The following is a 24444-nucleotide window of genomic DNA, read 5'->3' on the forward strand; positions in this document are numbered from 1 at the left end:
AGAGATTTCCTGTATCTGTCCTGGGAAGAAGCTGGGGAAGCAAGCAGGGTTCCTGCGACATCCATGGATAGTGGCATCACAATTTATGCTCTTTATAAGAGGACAGTCCTACAAAACAAGCTCACTCCAAGTTTGCCTTTATGTAGAGCAATAAAGCATACCACCTACAATCTGCAAGTACCAATTCCATTAAATTTTGTTCCCTTGTAAAGGGATGTTGCTGCTGAAGCTTATCTGACACTACTGCAAATATCTGGTATGAACATGACATTAAAAAACAGGTTAAGCAGCATAACAAGTTTTTCCTCTGTTTTCTACTGTCTTTTTTTTAAATACATATATGTACAGGTTAGTAGTTGCTCTCAAAATTAGATGTTCAAGTTTTCCTGAAGCTCAAGTTTGTACCTCCCCACCAAGAAGGGCAAAGATCTACATAAGCAGGGGTATGAAATCTTTCCCTTGCTTAGTGTTGTCTAGCTACAGAAGTAATTAAAAAACTTACTCTTGTTTAGAGTGAATCTGAAACTGTTGCTCACGTCAGTCTCAGCTCTTGTTGAAATACTATCAGATTCTTCTGTCCTACACAAAAGTTCCCATACAAGTCCCAAAGCTCTTTGAAATCTGGAACAGACACAGCCTTGAGCACAAAACAAACATTCAACACCTGGAGTGTTAAGAGTGCCAGAAGAGCATCTTGGGCAGCCTCTGTATTGTAGCTAACCAGGCAGGAACACACAGCCTGCTTTTCACCCCTTCATGCTGCTGTAAAAAGATCCTTTCAATGGTAAGAACATGACCCACAAGGTTCAGAAGGCTTACCTAAAGTCATGATGAAAAGCAAGGACAATCTAGGAATGGAGCATATGCTTATGAGCTTAATGCAAGATTTTGAAGTATCATTTTAAAGATTTTCTTTACATCTTGTACCTATAGTGCAGCAATTCTGTCCTTCCATGTTATGGATACAAATTCCACTTATGATTTGAGAATAATGAGTTATTTCTATTTAACTTCTCTGTTTAAATACCTCCTTCTCTTTCATAAGTTCTTCCTGTTATAGAAAACACGGACTGAAGTGAAAGCTTTCACTTAAAACCATTTTACAAGCAATTTTAACACTCACAATGCATTTTAATCACTAAACAAGGCAGGGAGTGTTTTTGCAGGTAGAACATACAAAAGCACTGAAAGCAGAAGCCTGAGGATCGTCTTGGGGTGCAGGGCAAAGGACACTCTTATAGCCACGCAGCACGCACGTTAGTGGGTTTAGGTCTCTGCAATGCCCCACTGGCTGAGTCAGGCACAGGTTTTTCATTCCTCTGGCTCATTTTACTTGGTGCAGCAGATGCTCTTGAAATGCCTCCTGTTAACACACACACAGAGTGAGAATGCTTATGCTTGGTACAACAGAAAACTTCATGCCATATTGTTCAACATCTTTATCAGTGATCTGGATGAAGGGATTGGATGCTCCCTCAGTAAGTTTGCAGATGACACTAAACCAGAGGAAGTGTTGATCTGCCTGAGGGTAGGGAGGCTTTTCAGAGGGATCTGAACAGACTGGATCTATGGGCTGAGACCAATGGGATGAAGTTTAACATGGCCAAGTGCAGAACAACCCCAAGCAACACTGCAGGCTGGGGGAGGTTGGCTGGAGAGCTGTCAGGCAGAGAAGGACCTGGGGGTGTTGGCTGACTGCAGGCTGAATAGGAGCCAGCAGTGTGCCCGGGCAGCCAAGAAGGCCAATGGCATCCTGGCTTGTGTCAGAAATAGTGTGGCCAGTAGGTCTGGGGAGGTGATTGTGCCCCTGTACTCGGCATTGGTGAGGCTGCAGCTCAAGTGCTGTGTCCAGTTCTGGGCTCCTCACCATCAGAAGGACATTGAGGTCCTGGAGCATGTCCAGAAGGGCAACAAGGCTGGGGAAGGGGCTGAAGGGCAAATCATATGAAGAACGGCTGAGGGAGCTGGGAGTGTTCAGCCTGGAGAAGAGGAGGCTGAGGGGAGACCTTATCACCACCTACAACTACCTGAGGGGAGGTTGTAGAGAGGTGGGAGATGGTCTCTTCAGCTAGGGGACAGGAGATGGGACAAGGGGAAATGGCCTCAAGCTGCACCAGGGCAGGGTCAGATTAGATGTCAGGATGAAGTTCTTCACTGAAAGAGTTGTGAGGGCCTGGAACAGGCTGCCCAGGGAGGAGGTTGAGTCACCATCCCTGGATGTGTCTAAAAAAAGGGTTTATGAGGTACTTAGGGATGTGGTTTAGCATGGGACAGGAACGGTTGAACTCGATGTTAAAAGTCTTTTCCAACCTTGTGATTCTGTGATATTAGTAATGCAACACCCCTTACCATAGTTGCCAGCAAAAGCCAAACCAAATCACAGTTAAGTTGAATAGAAATCCAAAGTGTTACAAGTTGTTTGGAAGTGGTCAGGAAAAAAAAAAAATAGAAATTCAACTGCCTTAGTGTTGTCGTGGCTCTTTAACCCCACAACACACACTGACAAAGTGAGAAATATTTCTTGACAACAGTGATGTTTTTACTTGCTTGGAAAAGGTGATCGACAAAATAACTTATTAGAAATGTAGGATGGTAAGTAAAATATTAACGTGCCATCATACTTGGAGTATGATTTAAAAATATATCAATAAATCACCTTAATGTTTTCTGTGTGAGAAGCCATCAAAAAGGAAGACAGAGAAAGGAACTTATTTTCTATTAAGTACTTCACAATTCTGAATTATAAAAAACACATGCAAAGAAACACAAGAATCTGCAGCTTCAGAGTACTTACTGGAAGGACTAAGGTGGCTGCAAGCAGATTTTCCTCTCCTTATAGATGGTGAACCACCCAGATAACTCATCTGCCGCTGATAGTCCATCAGTTGTTCCGAACGCCTCATACCAGGTGTTGGTTTCACTGCTTCCAGTCTTTTCAGGAAAGCCTTAATATTGAAGAAAAACACCATCAAGAAGGAGACAGGTTGAACAAGAGGCTACAAAACAATCATTCACAAACTAATTTTTATTTGAGCTGCTAAAGCCCCCCAACCTTTTAGAATGTACACCACAAACTCCTCCACTGGTGACCAGCATGTGCTGTTCTGCTCACTTGCAATTCTTTTTGCAGTGTTAGAAGATGACAGGAAGAGTAAACATCCCTCACATATCATCAATTCTATGTTGAGTACATCTTTAGTACTCCATATAGTTCTTTGTACTTTATCATAACTTGAAACAACACATCTGTCAGGCAACAGTAAAAGGGGTGGGAAGATGGGCTAGTCCTACCTTTGGTTACTCCTCTCAAAGTTTATGGAAGGATGAGAAGTGGGTTTTTCTTAGTATTTGTTTTCAAACTTACTTAGACCATTTTATATTTCTCTAAAGGATGCCCAGAGAGGATTATTGACCTCAATTCTGTGAAAGTAACATCAAAAGGAAAGCACAACCATCTGCCAGACACTATTTGTTTGATCCATCATGTAATTTTAAGGCATTGTAGTTTGAACTGTTACAGACATCATTTTCTCTTGTTGATATTCACCCCCACAATCATGCAGCAAACATTAGATTAGAACAGCTGCTACAGGATTTTGTAAGATACAAACAGTTTCCCATGCTGGGTAACTACTACTACTTGAAACAGGATTAAGAAATCTCAATCATCTAAAAATAAAATACATGATGCCAAGAAAAATTTGGAAGCACCTAGCTATATACAACTTCCAGTTCACAACTTCACCTTTTTAGTATCTCCTACCTCCAGTGCTTTCCTTGCATAGATCTATACATTCCCTCCACTATCTAATTTCAGTTAATTTGATGGCCTGTAAACACTTGGCAATGACAAAACCATTGCTGGCCAGGGTTACAACACATATCCTATCCATGAGAGACAACACAGACTGTGATTTATATGAATCTCCAAAGCACTAAAAATACCTCTGTAATAATGATTAAGTGTCTGGGTGCACACTTACATAGTACAAGTCATGTCTGTACAGCCATTAAACTGCCCTTTCTATGAAATAAACATCTGTCCCCACTCCCAATCATGTACAGAGGTATTTAGTTATTTAAATTAAAAAGAAGAATAGAAGAAGATTACAGAGAGTGACTTAGGAAATAAGATAGTATTCACAGGATGTCAGTTGTCATTGTGTAGCTGTAATAGGAATCTACAGTCTTGGTAGTTCATTCCAGTGCTCATGCAACCTGCACAGAGTGCACTAGGGAGAAAGGACAAGTGATTTTGGCTCAGCCATGCGTCACAAGTGCTTGTGTCAAGTGCCAGTCAGTTCATCGTCAAGTGGAAATACCTAAGTAAGCAAAAGTCAAAGGAAGGACTTGAGCTAGAAATAGCTCTTCACTAACACCAGCTGCAGGACATGAAGTGGCAGACTTTGTCACTAAATGTTACATCCAACGTTTTACTCACACCTCATCCCTATCTCCTAACACAACTACAAACAACTGGCCTTGCAGAGATCATTTATACACCTTCAGGATTAAAAACTGAAGCTCTTGCTACGTTCAGTTCAGTCACAAATGACTTATTTCCCCAGGAGAGTCGAGCCTGTTTCCAATCTGTGCTCCAACTCCATCAGCCTCATGGAATCTGCATATGTTAACAGTGCAGTGACTTCCAGCTCAACTCTGGACACACAATATTTATGTCTGTCTGCTTTATTCTTGTTTACACACAATTATCTGCTTTGGCTTTTATGCCTGTATTTTGCCAAACACCAAGTCCCCATGACTGAAGCCAAAAGAGGCCCCTCTCAGCAGTAAGCCACTCCTCTGGACTGGATACAGCCCTGAGCTATGGGAAGAGCAGACAGGGATTCCGTGGTGCAGAAGTGTTCCCAGCAAAGCTCCTTCAGAGAGCAGCTCTGGCAGTTCCCTTGCCCTCTGCTGTGAGCTGTACCAAGGGCATGGTAACTTACCTGCTATTTGTGGTCATGAGTTCTGGGGTGTGGAGAACAGCTTGCTGCATACAGAACTGAGCTCATCACCACCACGCTGAAGTGGCAGCCCTGACCTACTAATCTGTAACCTGGAACCAACGTGATTCTTGTGGTTTTATTACTGACCAACTGATCACCAAGGAACTACCTTGTACAATGGTACAAGCACCTTGACCAAGTGCTCTTTTCCAATTATATGTATAAACCTGCTAATTCTTTCATTAGTTTCTCCTTTTTGAGAAATGCACTGGAGAACACTGGCACTCTCCTCATTCTTTGTAAGTGCTGAATTCCTGAAGCCTTAATCCTGCACTACTAAAATAAAGAGAAACTTTGTCATTGATCTTAATGACTAAAGAATCAGATCATGGAACATAATCTGGGTGTTCAGAATCAAATACATGTTCCAGTTCAGATTTAAAGAATAATAAATAAACTCTACAACAGATGCTAATGGCAAGCATGTCACTAGTTGCTGTAAATGATTCAGCTCCTCAGAGCTCTTGATTCAAGCTCCATACATATATAATATATCATTGATGGGATCCTGGGCTCCATCAGCAGAGGGGTGGCAGCAGGGACAGGGAGGTGACTGTCCCTCTCTGCTCTGCCCTCGTGAGGCCCCAGCTGGAGTCCTGTGTCCAGAGCTGGGGCCTCCAATAGAAGAAAGATGTGGAACTGTTGGAGAGGGTTCAGAGGAGCCACAAAGATGATTAGAGGGCTGGAGCACCTCCCCTACAGAGAGAGGCTGCGGGGGGACCTCATTGCAGCCTTCCAGTCCCTGAAGGGAGCAGAGAAACAGGAGGGGAATCGACTTTTTAAAAGGGCAGACAATGGCAGGACAAGGGGGAATGGATTGAAGCTAAAGGAAGGAAGGTTTAGATTAGGTATTAGGGGACTATTTTTTACAGAGAGAGTGGTGAGGTGCTGGAACAGGCTGCCCAGAGAGGTGGTGGATGCCCCGTCCCTGGAGATGTCCAAGGCCAGGTTGGATGGGGCCCTGGGCAACCTTGTGTAGCTCCAGGCCTGGAGGTTGGTGTCCCTGCCTGTGGCAGGGGGTTGGAACTCTGTGATCCTTGGGGTCCCTTCCAACCCAGACCAGTCTGTGATTCTAAGATGACCTCCCAGCTTGGCAAAGGCCTCACACGGCTTCTATTTCTCCCACCTCCTTCTACTTTATTATAATATTGAGTTTACAACAAAATTAGATAATATATAAAAAAAAAATCCCAGGAGGTGTTCCTGCATTATTACCTTTTAGGAACAGGATAATCCTGTATAAAGCTAGGCATCTGGACATAGATTACTATCTAGAAAGACATTGCCAATGACAGTAGGAAGTGTCAGCTTGCTAACAACTGGAGAACAAAGGAACTCAACCCTGTATCAAGAGATTGCTGCTGTACAACCAGCCAAGATAAGCGACAGTAATTCAGCTTTGGGTATATCAGGAGAGAACTAAAGCTAATCCTAATATTCTGGTGGAAAAAGGAAAACCAAGATATATCAGCACCAATACCTGTACACATTTTTCTATGCAGCTATGTTGAAAAAGAGCCACTGAAAATGCAGTACTCAAGTTCAGAGAGAAGGTAAAAACCCCACTACTTTTTCTTGTTTTACTTTGCTTTCTAAATGCACAAAGGCTTCAGTTTCACCTCCTTTGAATCCCCACCAGCTGACCAGTGTGCCTTGACAGCTGTTCACATTTATTTATATTATGCCTCCTCTAATGTCACTGATGTTAGTGACCACACTGTCCCTTTGCAGAGTCCAGCTGGGGGAGGGGGAAGTAGAGAGTGGTGCATTCAAGGACATGTTTCTGTTCTTACCAATACAGATATGGGGGATTTTCTTTTCAATTGCCTGTTGCATTAGTTAGCTCTAACATGACAAACTCTACATTTCAAAAGAAACTTAAAGCTTTTCATCCTACAGAAAAGTCTTTTTAACTGAACAGCTATCAAGTTTACATGTGCCTGGCATCACCACAAAGCAGGCTAAGAGTAAAAAACCAACCAATCCCCAAACCCACAAAACAATTCAAAACTTTCCTTGAACCTGCCATTTAGTCTTTATTATAACTAGAGGAACAGAGTTCAGGAATTGAGTCTGGATCAAGAATCAGCTGACCACAAAGAGCCCATAATTTAAATACTGTGATCAGGGAATTGTGCTGTATTTGCACTACACTACAGTGTATTTCAGCCAGGCACATCTGTGTGCCAATCCCACACCCTGGCAGCTTCCCCTGATGAGAGGGACACAGAAACATCTCTCTTTTTTTGCATTGGACTTTGTAATCTCAGGACATACCAACATTTTGTCTTTACTTGGCATAAAATGGCTTTGAACCCAGTAAGTGAAAATTCCTTCAAGCCCTGTGTGTTTTAAGGAGCCACCAACCCACCATGAATACTTCTGAGCTCCTAAGATCATCCAGAAGACCATGTTCCCTTTAACAATCACATTTCCTACAGCTTTCTCCTCCAGTCTGAGACCAGTAAGGCTGAACAACGTTGATATGCTTCCTACAACCACATTGTATAGACCCTTGTATAGAGCTGGGTCTCTTCAATGTGGAAAAGACTAAGAGGGGATCTTATCAACACTTACAAATATCTAAAGGGGGGTTTGTGTAGAGGAAGGGGCCAGACTCTTCTCAGTGGTGCCCAGTGACAGGACAAGGGGCACAAATCACAAGACAGGAAGTTCTGTCTGAACAGGTGAAAAAAATTCAGTACTATGAGTATGACAGAGCCCTGGGACAGGCTGCCCAGAGATAACGTGGAGTCTCCTTCTCTAGAGATGTTCAAGACCCACTTGGACACTGTCTTGTGATCCTGGTTTAGCAGGGGAGTTGCACTAGATGATCCTCAGAGAGAGATCATCTAGTATATGTATATTCATTGTACATGGTGGCAGCCAGTTAGGGGCATGGCCAGAGCCACTATCCCTCCCTTGCCCTTTTCTCTCCACCCAGTTACCACAGCCCATCAGCACCCTTAAATCAAGCCAAGACAAATAAATATACATTCATTTACAGCAGTACAGTAGTTTAATTTCTAAAGGACACTAACATTTTCCAGCAAAGGCAAGACAAATGTATCCCAGGCTGCAAGAGCAGGGGAGCAGTTTGGCTGAAGGATCTGTGTGCAGGTAGAGGCCACAATGACTGGAGCAAATGGTGGGGGAGAAGCATTAGTGACATCTGCAGCATGGACAATGTGTGGAACAAAGCAGGTAAAAAAAGAAAGTCCTTGCAGAGAAACACAGCAAGTGATTTTGTTTTTTTTTTTTTGTGGGAAGATGACAACACTGGAACTGGGATCAGAGTTGGATCTGTTTGGGCTTAGGCTACATTTTGGGGGAGTATGAGGTAGGAGATGAACAACGTGAAGTGTTATGTGGAGTGAGTCATAACAGCATGGGGTAGGAAGAACACACAGGTTGTGTGGGAAGATGAAATATCCACAGAAAAGGAGAAAACCCTCATTCCCCTTGATTTAAGGATTGTGAAATGCTGTCCCAGACCTGCTGAGATCTTTCAGTGTAAACTCAAATGGTTACTTGTTCCCTAGGATGAACATAGCAGCTTGGCTCACTAAGGTCACCTAATACCTAAATCCTATTCAGAATTAGTAAAAATTATGAAAACAACAACAACAAAACCCCAGAGATATTAATTACTTCTAAGTTTACATGAAGTGACTCGAGAATGGTGTGGTGGCTGCAAATCTGTATTTTAAGGTGCCCAAATACTTACCTCCATATATCAGTATAGATTTTTGCATCACACAGACTAGTAGTAGTTTAGATGGTGTGCAGTGTCCAGCCTGTGAAGTTAAGCATCTTATTCACACTGGCAGAAATAATATGTGGATACAGATAGAGACACACATATGCAGCCATGGGAAAGAAGTGACACATCAGTCACCCTTAAATCCCTTTTCCCTGGAGAGGGGACAGGGTTAAGAGTACGTTCAAACACAAGGGCAGACTGTTCTGTGAATCAGCAGCATCCTCTATCGGCAGGAGACACACTCTGGTCTTGCAAGCTCAGATAAACCATCAAAAGCAGGTTCCACTTATGAAAGCATAGCCAAAAGCAGCCAGTGCAAAATCCTGACATTAATTCTAATGACAATCTATTTTGCCAATTTTGCTTTTTCCATAAATTACTAATCATTATCTTTTAACTACTGTTCTTCAGAGCATCATAGCTCTTTCTAGCAAAGTCTGTGGGAACAACATACACTCCCTGTACCTCCTTTCACAAAGCTAGAGAGCACCAAACCACTTAGATTCCTCTCTGATTTCTTAAATATTTTCATTGCTTTCCCTGCATCACCTCTGATGCCAAATGCCTGCACCAGAAATGAAGCTGTCTTGCTGGTAACAGTAAATACAGGCGTTATTCCAAGAATGTTCTAGCAGAACAAGTTGAAGTTTCCCCTAGGCAAGGTGTTAACCCTCAGGGCAAGAAGTTATAAAAGCTGTAATCCAACACAGAAAAAAAATAAGTAATCTCTGCATCCAAACTCTTTGACCCCCTGCAGACACTGCTGTTGTAGATCTCTGCTCCTGAATTATTTACAAAATCCCACATCTTTCTCCAACAAACATTTCACAACAGTGCATCAAGCAGCATATTCTGTATGCAATACCCCCAGGCCTTGTATAAGAAAAAAGTTGATGTCAAGTAATAGAAGAAAGAAAAGGAGTTCCATGGAGGTGAAGAGCATTGCTGGCCAGAAAACAAGCTCATAAAGCACACACTGTTAGCTACATAAAGCTAAAAAAGCCTCTCAGTGGGTAAGTAGGGCAGTTCTTTCATTTATAGTTGCTGAGAGAATCATGTCATGCTTGTAATTCCTAAAGAGAGTATTAGAAAAGTCAATTTGAAGGTAATATTAGGAAAAAAATAATCAATGTTACAACTGTGATGCTCTAGGTGCACATACACTTCAAACAGAATACAAAAGTAAACAGAATTGCTCAGAAATGATAGCAACATTAAACAAAAGGCAAGAGCTGTACTGATGAATCACTCTTCCAAAAAGAGCACAATCTATCATACTGAGTTTGAGGAGACCAAAAACGCTTTTATAGTCTAAAATAGCAGGGGGTCCCAAAATAAACCATAAGGAATGATTCTGGTGTCAAACATGTCCACTCACGTTGCTGATGACAACAGCAAAAGTATGAATGAGTAAGTGCAGGATATTTTGGGGGTTGGACTCAATCTCAAGGTCCCTTCCAACCCCTACAATTCTGTGATGATTTCTCAGACTAAAAGCGACCACAATTAGTCTCTAATGTACTAAAACATCACCATGTGATATGACTGTGTGTGCTTAGATCTACCTAGTTTTTGACTCAAAAGTTGCCAAGGCAAGACATTCTTGGACAAAATGCTGCAGGGTATCAAAACAGAAGAGATTTGTGGCTCTGAGTAAACAGAAGTGCATTGTAAAACCTCACACACAGTAACATTACAGTCATCATCTGCTATGCAGTACAGTATACCACTACTGGATCATGACTGCAACATCACACTTCCTTCCCACAGCCTTAGAATATACTATTATCAAGGTTCATGGAGAAGAACAAGTCCTGCTTTCAACATTTTAAATAACCAACAAAAAACCCCAACCCCACAACACATGAAGAAAGCCCTTCTACAACCTAAACCCACAAAAGCCTAAAACCATTTCCTCTCCAGCCAGTGAGAAGTATTGCACATCTGTAACAAGTGTTTATGCTCCTCACACCACCCCACCAGTGAGTAGCCTGGGGGTGCATAAGGAGCTGGGAGAAGACACAGCTGGGACAGCTGACCCCAACTGACCAAAAGGATACTCCATACAGATAGTGTCATGCTCTGCAATGAAATGAGGGAATGTTGGCACAGGGGCCACTGCTTGGGGACTGGGTGGGCATCATCCATCAATGGTAAGTAACTGTTTCCCTTAGCATCACTCTTCTTTCCTGTGTTTTATTTCTCTCTTTTCTCATTACAGTTTATTATTACTAGTACTACTATTTTAATTATTAAACTGTTCTTTTCTTATCTCAACCCTAGTGTCTTCTTGTTTTACCTTTCCAATTCTCTCCCCCCATCCCACTTGGTGGGGTGGAGTAAGGGATGTGCAATGCTTCTTGCTGGTTGGGGTTAAACCACAACAATAGGCGAATTAGACTTTCTCTGCATTGAAATTATCTCTCTCTCTCTGCACATTTAAAAGGAAATTACATCCTGTATTTGCACAGATGAAGAAGAGTGAATAGATTACTTCCCCTACAAGTTTTCCAAATACTTTGAAAAGTAAATAAAATACAGTTAAAGACACTAAACAAGAACTAGGAAATAGGAAATACAGAATCACAGAATGCTTTGGGTTGGAAGAGACCTCAAAGCCCATCTAGCTCCAACCCCCTGCCATGGGCAGGGACACCCAGGTTGCCCAAAGCCCCATCCAGCCTGGCCTTGGACACTGCCAGGGATCCAGGGGCAGCCACAGCTTCTCTGAGCACCCTGTGCCAGGGCCTCACTACACCCACAGGGAAGAATTTCTTCCTAATATCTAATTGAATCTACTCTCTTTTACTTTGAACCCATTACCCCTCATCCTCTCCTCCTTTCCTGTAGGCCTCTTCAGGTACTGGCAAGCTGCTGCAAGATCTCCCCAGAGCCTTCCCAAGGCTGAACAATCCCAACTCTCTCAATCAACACCCCCAAATCCTTCCCCTCGTGGCTGCTCTCAATCCATTCTCTGGCCAGCCTGTAGCTGTACTACATCATTACATGTATTACAATTCAACAACTAAAAAAAGTCTTATTCAAATCAGTATTATTGTTGTTACCCAGTAACTTTGCCAATTTCCTTATGAGTCTGAATATCTGTTTTCCACTGGAGTGTGATTGCCATTACATACAAATACTATGACAGAGAGGTACAAATATTGAAAGAGATAGCTAGCTATAAAATGAGTCAAACCCCAAAATTTACATTCACATTGTATCCTCTGTATTTCAAATACAATGGGTTTGATGCTATTACACTGATTATTTTTCACAACCCTGTTCTTGAGAGGCTGGTAATCACAATGCATGAAGCTGGATGAATAGAGTTAGCTTACTATCCAGAGCCAGGAGCCTGTTAAGAATAATGGGTATTCCTCCTAAAGGGAATGATACTAAAGTAGAGCAAACTCCTAAAAGTACAATCTATTTTAACCTGGAAAAATGTGCATCATTTTCTGTCCTCCCACCTTATGAAGGATTATGCAAACAGCATAGTAAAGGCAACTCATTGCAGACTTACTGCAGTAAAGCTCCCATAAGCATTTAGCAGTAGTTCACCTGACAGCAAACACCCCTCAATTTACTGATCCAAATCAATTCTCAAAGCTTACTTACCAGGTTTTCTCTTTCGATTCTTTGCTGCTCTCTTTGCCTGTTGAGGGCAGTGTGGTACAGTTTAGGAGGTGGTACAGCTGACTTCTTCAACGTGGTACTTCTCCTTGGCTTTGCAGACTGTCTGGACAGTTCTTTTAGCAACCTTTGGTTTTCCCGATCGATCTGCCTTACTTCTTCATTTGTGAAAGAGTAATTTCTCCTTGTTCCTTTACGTGGCTGATCAGTGGATAGCTTTTGTTCTTTTTTCTCCAACTGCAGGAAAGCTTTAAAAGAGCAAAAAGAAAATAGATTAAAAACTAAACCCAAATGCAGATCTTGTATTTATCTTTAGGATTTATTTACAGACCTGAAAAAACAAGGTACATTTCACCTCCCCCCATCTGCATGTCCAGACTTAAGCATGTCAGAATTTTTCAGGGATGCTCAGCTGTCCTCAATACATTGAATTTATATAAGTGTCACCACAAAAAATAAAGCATAGTTTTGGCCTTAGTTAAAACTCACCTGCTTACTTCTCACTGGGAAGCCCCCTCCTCCCCATTTATGACTGGTAATCCAGAGGAACTGACCAGATGAAGCAAACAACTGAGCAACACACATCAGCAATACCCATGCAGACACTCTGTAAACATTTGTGAAGAATGTATCCGTTGTTTAGAAATCAGAATATGAATCAGCCTTGTGTCATTTCTTCTACATGGTCAGTATCCCTGATCCCCCCTTCAAGTGTGATCACCCTTGACCTCTAACTTCACCCAGCTTCTAGATTGACACACCATGCTCAGACTTCCACCCTCAGATATCTTTTACTGTAGTTACTATGGTACCAGGGATCAGCATAGGCAATTTCTGTGTGTGTATATGTTCATAACCATTGCACAGCACTGAAGCCACACTGAACATAATCATCATCAAGGTGATATCATTTGTGGCACCAAGATAAGCATCAGAGAAGATCTCCAAGCAAGAGAAAACACAGCATCAGGAAGTCAGGACTAGACATAACTTACAGAACCATGAATTAAACCATAAATCAGTGTTTAGATGTTGACACATGGAAAGAGATTTAAACTTTGCTCCAAAGATATCCAAAATATTTGTCTTGGTTGACAGGCAGAACAGAAATGATGTTTCAGGCAGGACTCTGACACTGAGGAAGCATGACTCAGAGCCACAAAATGCATTTCCTGAAGTGATTCAGTTGATCCTTTGCTCCCAAAGTATATCCTGTATCACGTTGGTGCAGGAATTGCAAGGGGAAAAGATAAAAATTAAATTAAATGGATGGAAAGAAATGGGTGAGCACATATAACAGAAGAAAAAATACTGGGGCCTGGCAATTTAAAACAGTAAAACACCCCAAAGTAAACCAGGATACAAGATTTCAAGACAAAAAGAGCAAAGAACACACACTTGAAAATACACAGCAAGGCAGACTTGCATATTGCAAGATAAGATAGTAAATAAGATAAAGTGAGATAAAACTTCACTCTCAGCCAGAGCCAGCTACATTTCTTATAGTTCCACTGAAGCTTTGCTATTGACCTATTTCTAAGTCTTCTCTTTCTAAAGCTCTGCAGTAGATCTTCTGGCAGCTGTTTTAAGAGCTTTGCTGCCCCATCAAACCATTATCTGTGGTACAGGAATAGCAGCACCAGGTTAGATCAAGCAGATTTTTTGGAGCTGAGACACAGATGAGGAAGCCTTACTCAAGTCATTCCCCACACTCGTCTATTATCACAGTGCCTCTGGAGATAACCCTCTTAACTCCTAAAAGCCCCACACAACAAAACAAGCACTCAAAGCAGAGGCTTCCAGAAAGCAGACAAAAAAAAAAAACCCAACAAACCCAACCCAAAGAACAGGCATGCAAGCACTTTCATGTCAGTAATTTTTGGCAAGGGACATCTGAGGCAGCCTCTAATAGCTTAAAACCCTCAAAGACTGATGAGCATGTTCTTGCTTCAAAACAAAGCCAAATGAAATCTTTCTTGCAGTACCTCAACTGAGCTTATTCCAGAATTGATACAGGAATATACTGCTACTGTCTTTGAGAATTTAGAAACAGCATCCAGAACTCAAAATCCAAATGGTTCCTGAATTCCAAAATCCCTGTGGAAATTAGTACCATCAGACAGGTAGCCAGCAGAGGCAAAAACTGCACATGAGGTTTTCCACATTACCAACCACTGTTTTAATTTCTCAAGAGAAGATGCAGATTGCTTCAAAACCAAGACACAAGGCAAACCAGCTGCAGATCAAGTGTGTGAATCAGCAGGTTAATAAAGCATGTCTTGAACAGCACCTCTCCAGTTTAGTAAGTTATTCTCACAGGACACCTAGTACAGCCGTGAATGCCATCTGAGGAGACAAACCTAGGATGAGACCCATCTGGACACCCCTACAAGGAACAAGAAGAAACACACAGAAAGTAGCCAGGGCTGCTCAGCCCACGCTGGGACATGAAGCTGCAGGGTCCTTCTCTGTAAGAAAATAATTAAATAAATCCTTATGGGAACCTGCAAAACCAGCACTGCAGAACACAGCTGGAAGAAAGTAATTCCAACACCCCATCTGAAAACTGTGTTTGTTATACCTCACATTACATAACTGTATCATTACAAGGCTGTGAAAGATGACTCTGTCTTTTGCCTCCTATCCATAGCATCTTGCAGGTTAACAAGACCACATGTCCTGTGAAGAGTGCAAATCAGGTTGTTCAGCTGTTCAACTGAAGTCTTGACCCAGCTTTCTGGCACCAATGCTGCTGGTGATGCAGGCTTTTTCAACAGACATTTTAGCTTCTGAATAACTGTCAGTACCAATTCCAAGCAGCTCTTTCTTCCTGTGAAAGGTGTGAACTACTCAAACTCCATTTAAAGCTGTGGCATTCTGAAGGAGGGCATGTTTAATTAGAAATACAGATTTTGTGTCTTCACTTGTACACGACAGTTTTAGTTCTCTGTGGGGCAGCTGGCTATACTTTGGACACTCTCATGCTGCAGCTATGAACTAATCAATAAACACAGAGTAGAAATGCTTTGAGGTAAACAAGCATCAAGGTAATTACATCTCTCTGCTGGAACTTCCCTGACAGCTGTCATAAAAGAATAAAATCAGAGCAATGACATGCAACAAACCATTTTCCTCTCAATGTTGGTCAGTGAATGTTTTCAGAAATACTGATTCAAGGAGCCTTGCAGCAACTGCTACACACAGGGCTTGGAGCACACTATGTCACTCAGCTCTCCCAGGAGGCAGTGGCATGCAACTTCTGGAGCATCAAACGCCACTGGGATTTTACCAGAAGCTCTTACATAGTTAGTGTGAAGATCTATTCACATTTCCATTCATTGTTCTATTTAAATATGGGAGTAAAGCATGACAAAATTTTACTAACTTCACTCACACCTTCCAGTTTCTTCAGTCCCCCCAACACAAAACTTTTTTCATTCATCTCTTCCTTCTTCCTCCTTTCTCTAGCCTCTCCCAAGTCTCTTCCCTTTCAATGCTTTCTCCTTTTCTTCAGTGCCTCATCCACTTTTAGCACCTCACCAAAAGCCTTTCCCATGTGGGGCAGGCAGAAAAGAAACTCCATCCTATTTTCTTCAGTATGCTGTCCATTCTTAGCTTCATTATCATTTTTACTTAATTGGTGCAGAAATTGACTTCCTACTGCCAACCTCAAGAGTTGCAAGAAGGCTGTTAAGAGCTTGCTAAAAGTGGTAACATCCAACTCACCACAACTCAAAAGAAACATACTAATGAAGTGAGAAAATTCTTAAGACCACCATAAAGATTCTGCTGTGAGGTTACTCTGCAAAGCCTGAGCAGAAGACTGCCAAAACCCAGTAGCTGATCTAATACACTGCTGAATTACAGAAGACTCATTAATTTTGCACCAAAAGTTCAGACCCAATGAGGCACGTGCACCAACAAGTGCTTTTCATGGTGATGAGGGGAAAAGAAAAACCTCAGGAAAAAACCTCTCTAGTGTCTCACTAGTTTCTTCAATGAGTCTTCAACTAATCTTTTTATAATTAGCCCTCTGTATGACCTAAGGAGCAGCTCTTTGCAGCAACAGTGCTGCAACACACCACGGCACTGGATCAGGTAACATTAAAAGCAGTTGTTTTGCTGTTCTTCAAGCTGGTAAATTAAGATAATTAAGTAAAATACAACTCTAATAAGATTGATGTTAAGGAAGAATTAAAGCTGCAATCACCACTTCAAAACAAACTGCAGCCAATTGAAGCCTATCCATAGATAGTCTTTTCTAAATCACTGCAAACGCAACATTCATCTCCTTAGGAACTGTGTGACAGGAGAATTTAAAAGTTTAGCAGAAAAAAGGCAAATACCATCAATGTATACTGTGTCACTCACTGACAGACACTCACTCATACTACAGTGTTCATTCCTAACAAAGCAAGTGTAAGGCAAGGGACATCCAGGAAATCATCGCTCCTTCAACAAAGCTCAAATAAACCACAGTGTCTGATGAAGCAGCAAGGAAAAAGTTCTGCAGGTCTCCCTGAAGCAGGGATTTCCACAGTTCAAGGATTCTGAACCTAGAACTTCAAATCAGCAGCCTCCAAATGACTTCTATTACCTTCAAAGTCATCGGTATGAAAAACTATCCAAACTGCCTTCTGCAAAGCACTACTAGACATCCTCATATTCCCACTCTCAGCATGCTTACTGGGACAGCAAATCAGGGAAGCCAGAGCTGGGATGTATGTTCCATGTGCAATGAAGGCACTTCAGCGGTCACTGGCAACACTGCTTTTGTGGCAAGGGCAGGGTGGTCTCTGTGAGGTCAGCACAAACCTACAGAACCAGGGGCTTTTCACGGTCAATAAAGAATCGAGACCCCAAGAAAGAAGTAAATGGATTTATTCTAAATGCTATTGAATATTTCAGGGACAGTTAAGTGTTATGCCACTCAGATATTTGAGTTTCAAAGTTATTTCAACCATGCATTCATTGCATTCCATAACACTACTCTTCAGTCACGAAGTGTAAGTGCCTGAATGGCTCATCTAACTATTTCTGCAGCTGCAACAGCAACATGAGGCAACACTACAGTCTAAGGTTATGATTTAAGGCTTGGAAGAGTTTTTAAGTCCTGGAACAATTAGCTATGATTTACCTGTAACTTCATACTCTGTCACTGGGTAATAAGTCATTTAACTAAATCAGTATTTACCACTTGATTGTCAGCCAGACCATAAATCAATAAGCAGAAGCATTCACATAAAGACTTGCACAGCATGCAGTTCTGCTTCTCATTTACTGGTAAGCAGTAAAAGAAAATTCTCTGGTATTCACAGGATTTCTATGAAAGCTGGTTTCCATGGAGAGACACCTGACTTCCTTCTAAGCAACAAACAAGCTGTTTATTTCTTTCAATTTGTAAGCATTGAAATGACCTTGCTGAGCGAGGAAGGCCAATCCTTATATAAAATACAAATAATAATTAGCAAGTCAAATGCATTAGAACAGGATGATACAGCTGTCCTGATGGCAGTAAGGCTAAAATTAATGTCATGCATGTTTCAGGGTCTCTGTTGCAATCCCAGTAGAGGGAAATACATTAAATTGCTCCAGTGCTTGAGTTTCCTGGTGTTTTACACTGCTCCACTACCACATCCTCAACAACTGAAACACACAAAAGGTTTAAATCACAATTCTTCACGAATGCCTTGCAGTTTGAATCTAAAACTATTTCCCTGTAGTATCTCTAAACAAGTATTTTCTCAAATATCCATTATTTCATGTTGCAGAATTCCTTAAGAAAAGACTGACAGCTTTGTGCTATGACAGTGTTTGAAGAAAAGGAGAATGTGCTTTTCAGGTATAAATGTTCCCCTTTAAAAATTATGCTTTAATAGGGCTAACTAGGCATTTATTGATGTCATGGGAAAGACAACAGATATTTTACAGCTGTAGAATTTCCTCCCCCATTCCTTTGTGGGGAATGTCTGGATCCCTTTACAATCTTAATGGTTTTCCATCTGTTCTCAAACTCTAAATATGAGAATAAGCTGGCAATTGCTCTTCTACCACGATATGATTTACAAGACCTGCAAAAATGATGCATATGTATACACATACACACACAATTAGTTCAAACTAGACGTGTATAAACTTAACTTAGTGAAAAAGCTATACACATTGAGTTCAGTACTAGAGCTTGGGTGTTTATGTATACATTTATGAGTCTACTTGATATTTACCTATTGTTTAACAGTTGTTATACAAATACACTAACTCAGCGCAAAGGAGCACACAGATAATAAACATATCCCTATGAAGAGAAAATTTCATTGATCAAAAAAAATGTATTCTGTTTCCTGACCAACAAATTACAGTAGAAAAAAAAGTTAAAGCAATTGCTACATGTTCAGCTGAAGCTGCTGTTTAATGTCCCACAATAGCTTTTATTGAGAAACATGGAGCTTTTACTTTCATAATCATATATTTGTATCCCAGTGCTTATCACCAAGTGAGCTCTGAGTATTTCACAACAGAAAAATCCAGGGTGCAGAAGAGGCAAAAGGATTTATCAGAGAGCATATAGGTCAGGGAGTGCTTCAAGGATAGAATTCAGGTCTTCAGCCCATGGCCCACTGTCCTACTTACCCCACCACACCACCTCCTCAAGTTAATAATAGCTAATACCACGGATTTACAGACTAATTCTCACAGACACTTCTGTAAAATAAGCAGGTATCAACCCCATTTTACAGAGAAGAAACCACCAAGTACTAAATTCTTTGTCCCTCTACGTACCTTAGGTAATCCCGTGATAGACACACACACATTTTTAGCACACAGCTCTCTATTCTGCAGAAGTCAATAGACTTGTCTAAAGCCTCTAGCACAATGGAATGGAAATGGATGAGTGTTTAGTTCACACTTGTATGCTTAACCCACCTCTATCTGCATAACCTCAATTCCTTACAGTTACCTGTGACATCAGATCAGAGCATAGGATCCTGCAAAACAGCACTGGAAATTTTCTCCATTCTTTTATTCCCAGCTTGCTAATATGGAGTCTTATGAAAGCACTTCCAAACCCAATTTTTGACAATCTATGTCTCTGCGTTGGCATATTTAATTCTCTTTTTGAGTTCAGATTACTCAAGAGTACAGCAGAGGAGAGCACTCTGACATTTATTATTATGGCGTTTGAATATTGCTCGGAGTCAGCTATTCCCATTTTCTAAAAAGAGATCTTTACAGTTTATAGTAAAGTGGAACCAGCATTGACTCACAAAAGAATTACATAGAGAAATCTACGTAACATAAAGCAACGAAAGAACTGTATTTCCATGTGAAAAAAAAATCATATTCACACCTGTATTTTTTCACATGCAGGTGGTGGAAAAAAGACAAGTCAAGGTCTGTAAAATATAAACCCTATTAACCTTGAGTAACTGGAATTGGGAATACCTGTGTTCTTGGGAACACATCTGAATTCCTAAAGTAGGCTGGCTAACTCCACAATGCTACAATAGCTCTTATACAGCACAATGACAGCTATCAGCTCTGTATCAGCCATATGCACCCTAAACACTGGCTTCTATGTCTGCAAAAATGCATTTACATACATTTTAAATAAGCATACCACCCAAACAGCAAGTAATTTTCATGAACACAAGTAAAAAACTACCAACAACAATTAAACAATTCAGCAGTTCACTGCTATCAGAGCAGTATCACTGATAAACCCATGATTTTTATGCTTAATGCAGGGATAATGAATAAGTAATCACTGAGAGCAGTAACTGGAACAAGTATGATGCAGGTGGCCCTGCACTGTAACATAACCCAGGCTGGTTTTAGTACTCCAGGCTCTGCAGCCAGATGGTGAGCAGGGCAAGCTCAGCTCTTCAGGGATGGTGCTGCAGGAGGTGCTCCCTCCATGCCGCTCTGAACTGCACATCAGACACCAGGAAGACACTCAGAAGGAGCGTGAGCATGCACCCCATACCTTAACCCAGTAGCTTACAGATGCACAATAAAGAAGTTACAGAGCCCAGGTATGTTTATCTTCCTTTGTGCTGCCTCTGCTGTCAAGACTGCTCTACTGTGCACATGCTGCTCCTTCATCAGCAGGCATGCAAACCCATGCCAGTACAGCCATACAACCTGCAGGTTCCGAGACCCACTCATGTTATTCCTTCACTTTGAAACAGGGCTGGACTCCTGTCTGGTCAGTGCCAAAATAAAGACTACATTCACATACTTTATTTGTCTTCAGGAACCGTGAGAACCTGCTCCTCTCCAGTTTTCATGCATAATCTTCACTTTGCCCCCCAGCGACTGTCACCAACAAGATTTCTGCCATTCTGAATAAAACTAGCTCAGTTATTTTCCAGAGGGAGAACAGAGGCCTCATAGCAAGTTACAGTACCCAGTAATGCTCCCTTTGGTAACAGCACACACAAAACAACAACCTTCAGATGTAGTAACTTGGTGCTATCACACACCTTTGTCATCCTCTTATTAAGAGTTCTGGTCGCTACAGGCTAATTCTAAAAGTCAGTGACAAGGCTGGACAGCAATACCCACCTCAAAGGCATTCCAAGCACCATATACAGCACAGAGACTACCAGATTGCCAGCTAAAGTTACATTATTTGTGAGAATTAAATTATTCAGAATAAATTTGGCTTCTATCAAGAATAAGCATTGCTTTAGGAGATATAAGAGCATGATAGATTTTTTTTTTAAATCTACGTATGTTTTTTTAAAAAATCCTTATAGAAATGAGGAGTTTGCAATATGAGCACAAATATGTATCCAAGGCACATAACAGAGGAAACCCTATTTCATCTCTTTTTTAAATTTAACCACATTTTTTTTTTCCTAAATGCTTCCAACGAAGTCTATTTTAAAGGTACACAAACCACCTGACTGCTTAATCACCAGACTCTTGTTCTGGTCCAAAACTTGCTGTTCAAACAGATTCTTCCCTTTCCTTGTTCTTGTGATTCTTTTTTAATATAAGAGATTCTACTCTTCCCAAATATTCACAGTACCAATAGGTAAAACTGTAACAAATTCCTGCGTGCCCCCTGTGAAACAACACAGTAACAGATCACACTGAAAGCCAGCAAGTTTCAGGGGACCTTGGGAGAATAAACACATGTAAACTGCTGTAAATGCTTAGGCCCTACTATATTACAAACATAATCAACAAAAAAGTTAAACAAAACACTTCATCAGTATGAAGTACTGGAAGAATATTATACTTGGAACCCAAGTCATAGACATCCTGATGATTGTTTAAATACCCTTTCATGCACTCAGTTTGGGGCTTAACACTGTTGTCACTTGAAGCAATGCTCATGCTTAGGCAGCTCTCACAGACACATCATGCAGACTGGGTTGAGGGGGAATGATTTGCACTTTTAATTAAAATGAGTACAGAAAAACCTGGAAGTGGTAACTCAGAATAACATTAGCTCCTACTTTCCCAGACTAGTCACTTTCCACCATTAACAATCTTGCCCCATCTGACAAAATACCCAAAGTAATTAAGCTATGTTGTGCTTGCCAATTTAGAGAGGCACCAGGAGCATTAGCTGCCAGACTATATGAATTCTACTTCTTGGTACTCAATCTTAAGCATTATTATTTCAAACTGGTTTTCAGTCGTGGGAACAAACTCCTTTCACCCCTCCAAACAGAGATTCATCTCCGAATACCTAGTCAGAGCTATAATACCCATTTGTTTTAGGGATGAGACGAATCCTTCTATAATCACCAGTTACTAAATAATTTCCTGCTATTAGGGAACAAATAAAGATGTAGGACATCATAATTCCAATTGCCTAGCAACAACTCTCCTAACATCACATTTTGATAAGTGGTTTAAACCTTTTCTAGTACAAAAGACTTGCTGGAGCACAAGGACTGTCAGAGATGAAAATCAGCTCTACTTCTCTTGCTGGCTGTGTCTCCTTTTCTTACTGTCAGAACATTTTCCACACAAGTAAACTCGTCCTTTCCCCTCACAGGAAAGTTAAAGGATGCATACAATATATTTTGAATCTTTACTCACTATGGGCTCAGCTCTGGCAAGGTGCAAAGCAAAGACAACACACAGTTTAAGCTATGCCAGACCTACTGCAACACAGCAAGCTTGGGTTAAAACATACCAGATTTAGACTGCAAGAAGCTTCTCTCACCTGAGATCAGCAGATCTCTTGAGCCAGGCCTCTTTTATTCTATGGATTTTACCACTGAAAACTCTGGGCCATGAAAACAAACACTGAAGAACTGTGTAGACCTTAAAATACACACAGGGAACAGTCCAGTGCATTCTCACCCCATGCAATGAAGGTCTGCAATGAATGCAGTGAAAGTTCTCTCAGACTTCATTATTAAGATCCAATAAATCTATTGGCAAGAAGCAACCACTCGAGTTTTAGTAAAAAGATTATCTATTTTTCCCTTTAAAATACCTTCACTCAACTTTATGGTGTTTTAGAAGGCAGGCACTTAGTTCAGAAAAAGAATAACTCCATTGTTATCAAAAAAAGTGCCAGAAACTCAAAGATAGAAATACTGTTATCATGCAAAGTAGTTTTGGACTGCCTTTCAATTTTGAAGGTCGATAACCCAGCATTTTATCAGAAAAGTTGTTAATGAAGTCAGTAAATTGTGGCATTGTACAGTAAACTTTCATTTCTCAACATGCACGGGCAGTTTTATTATTCAGTTTGTTAATAGATCGAATCTTATCTAGAGATTCACCCTATTTATATATGCATACCACCACATGCTGATACACATGCTGCTTCTTTCCACTGCAGAATCAGTACTATTTACCTACATAAAAATTCCAAGAATTAGACCAACAGCTTAATCACAAACCAGTTTAAAAAAAAAAACAACACAGTGGCACATTAAAACTTCATCATCTTGTACTGGATCTCAACTGTTCCCAAAAACAGTTGTCCTACAAAGAACATTTAAAGGTTACCTTTCAAAAGCTGATTCAGGTCCATGGCATCATGCAAGACTTTTCGACTGTACCTGCGATCGAACTCGGAATCTAATAAGAAAAATAAAGATGTCAGATTGGCTTGCCCAGCCCCACAGCTTTGACAAATTTTGTGTTGTAGTTAAATTCCTCAAAATTACCATAGAATTCTTGGTTCACATTTTCCTGTCTTTTAACTTTTAGTTTCTTGTCATTTGATGCTGCCAGTTCAAAAGACTGGATAGGACTTATGTCTGGAGTTGACAGAGGTGTTACATCAGTCACTGTGTCTTCAGATTCCTCCAAGTAGTCACCAAGTTTTGGTTTTCTTTCTGCTGATTTCATTGCTGACTTGAATTTTTGTTTTGGAGACAGAAGAGCATGCCTGGGAGCATTTCTCTTTGAGGAAGAATGAGATGAATCTGATAAACAGCTATCAGAATCTGTATCAGAACAATCTGTATCTGAGCTGGAGGATGAAGATGAGGAGGAAGAAGAGGAGGAAGAAGAGGAGGAGGAGCTGATATTAGTGTATTTTTTGCTAGCCTTTTTTATGTTGCTTGGCTGCTTGGCTGACTTTGGTCTGACTTTCTGTTTTTTGCCATCATCACTACTATCTTCTTCATCTGTGTAATAATCTTCTTCACCTTCTTTAACTATTTTAGGGATTCCAGGAGGAACATTCTCCTGCGTTCCCCTAGTTGCTGCAGATGTCGCTCCAGATGTACCTGCATTCTCTGCAACTGAAGAAAGTGACAAAGATGAAGCATCTCCAAAAAAATCTGTGCTATTTTCTAGGGTCTGATCCTTCAGCAAATCATTCTGGTTTTCTTCACTTTCCTCCTCACAACACTTCGCATCCATCACATTAGAAACCAAATCAGGGTCTGACAAAGCTGCCTTTGTACTTCCTTTCTCTATATGGTCACCACTGGCTTCGGCTTTGTTTTTCTCTTCCTCAAAATCACTGTCAAAGAAAGCGTGATCCACTTCACCATCTGACACATCTTCAAAACGCTCCATATTTAGATACGAAGCGCCACCTGCAAGCAT

General features: G+C 41.0%; 1 protein-coding gene across 1 annotated transcript; it reads right to left on the reverse strand.

The window, feature by feature from the left end:
- Window positions 1-1235: 1235 nt before the first annotated feature.
- On the reverse strand, window positions 1236-24444 carry CFAP97 (cilia and flagella associated protein 97; the record flags this gene model as incomplete). Its single annotated transcript, XM_084266608.1, has 5 exons — window positions 1236-1363; window positions 2795-2945; window positions 12394-12656; window positions 23392-23463; window positions 23553-24444. The coding sequence occupies 5 exons, from the start codon at window positions 24442-24444 to the stop codon at window positions 1236-1238; spliced, it is 1506 nt and encodes a 501-aa protein (XP_084122734.1).

This window comes from Gallinula chloropus (assembly GCF_964237585.1).
Source record: "Gallinula chloropus genome assembly, chromosome: 7".
In the NCBI taxonomy this organism is placed as follows: Eukaryota; Metazoa; Chordata; class Aves; order Gruiformes; family Rallidae; genus Gallinula; species Gallinula chloropus.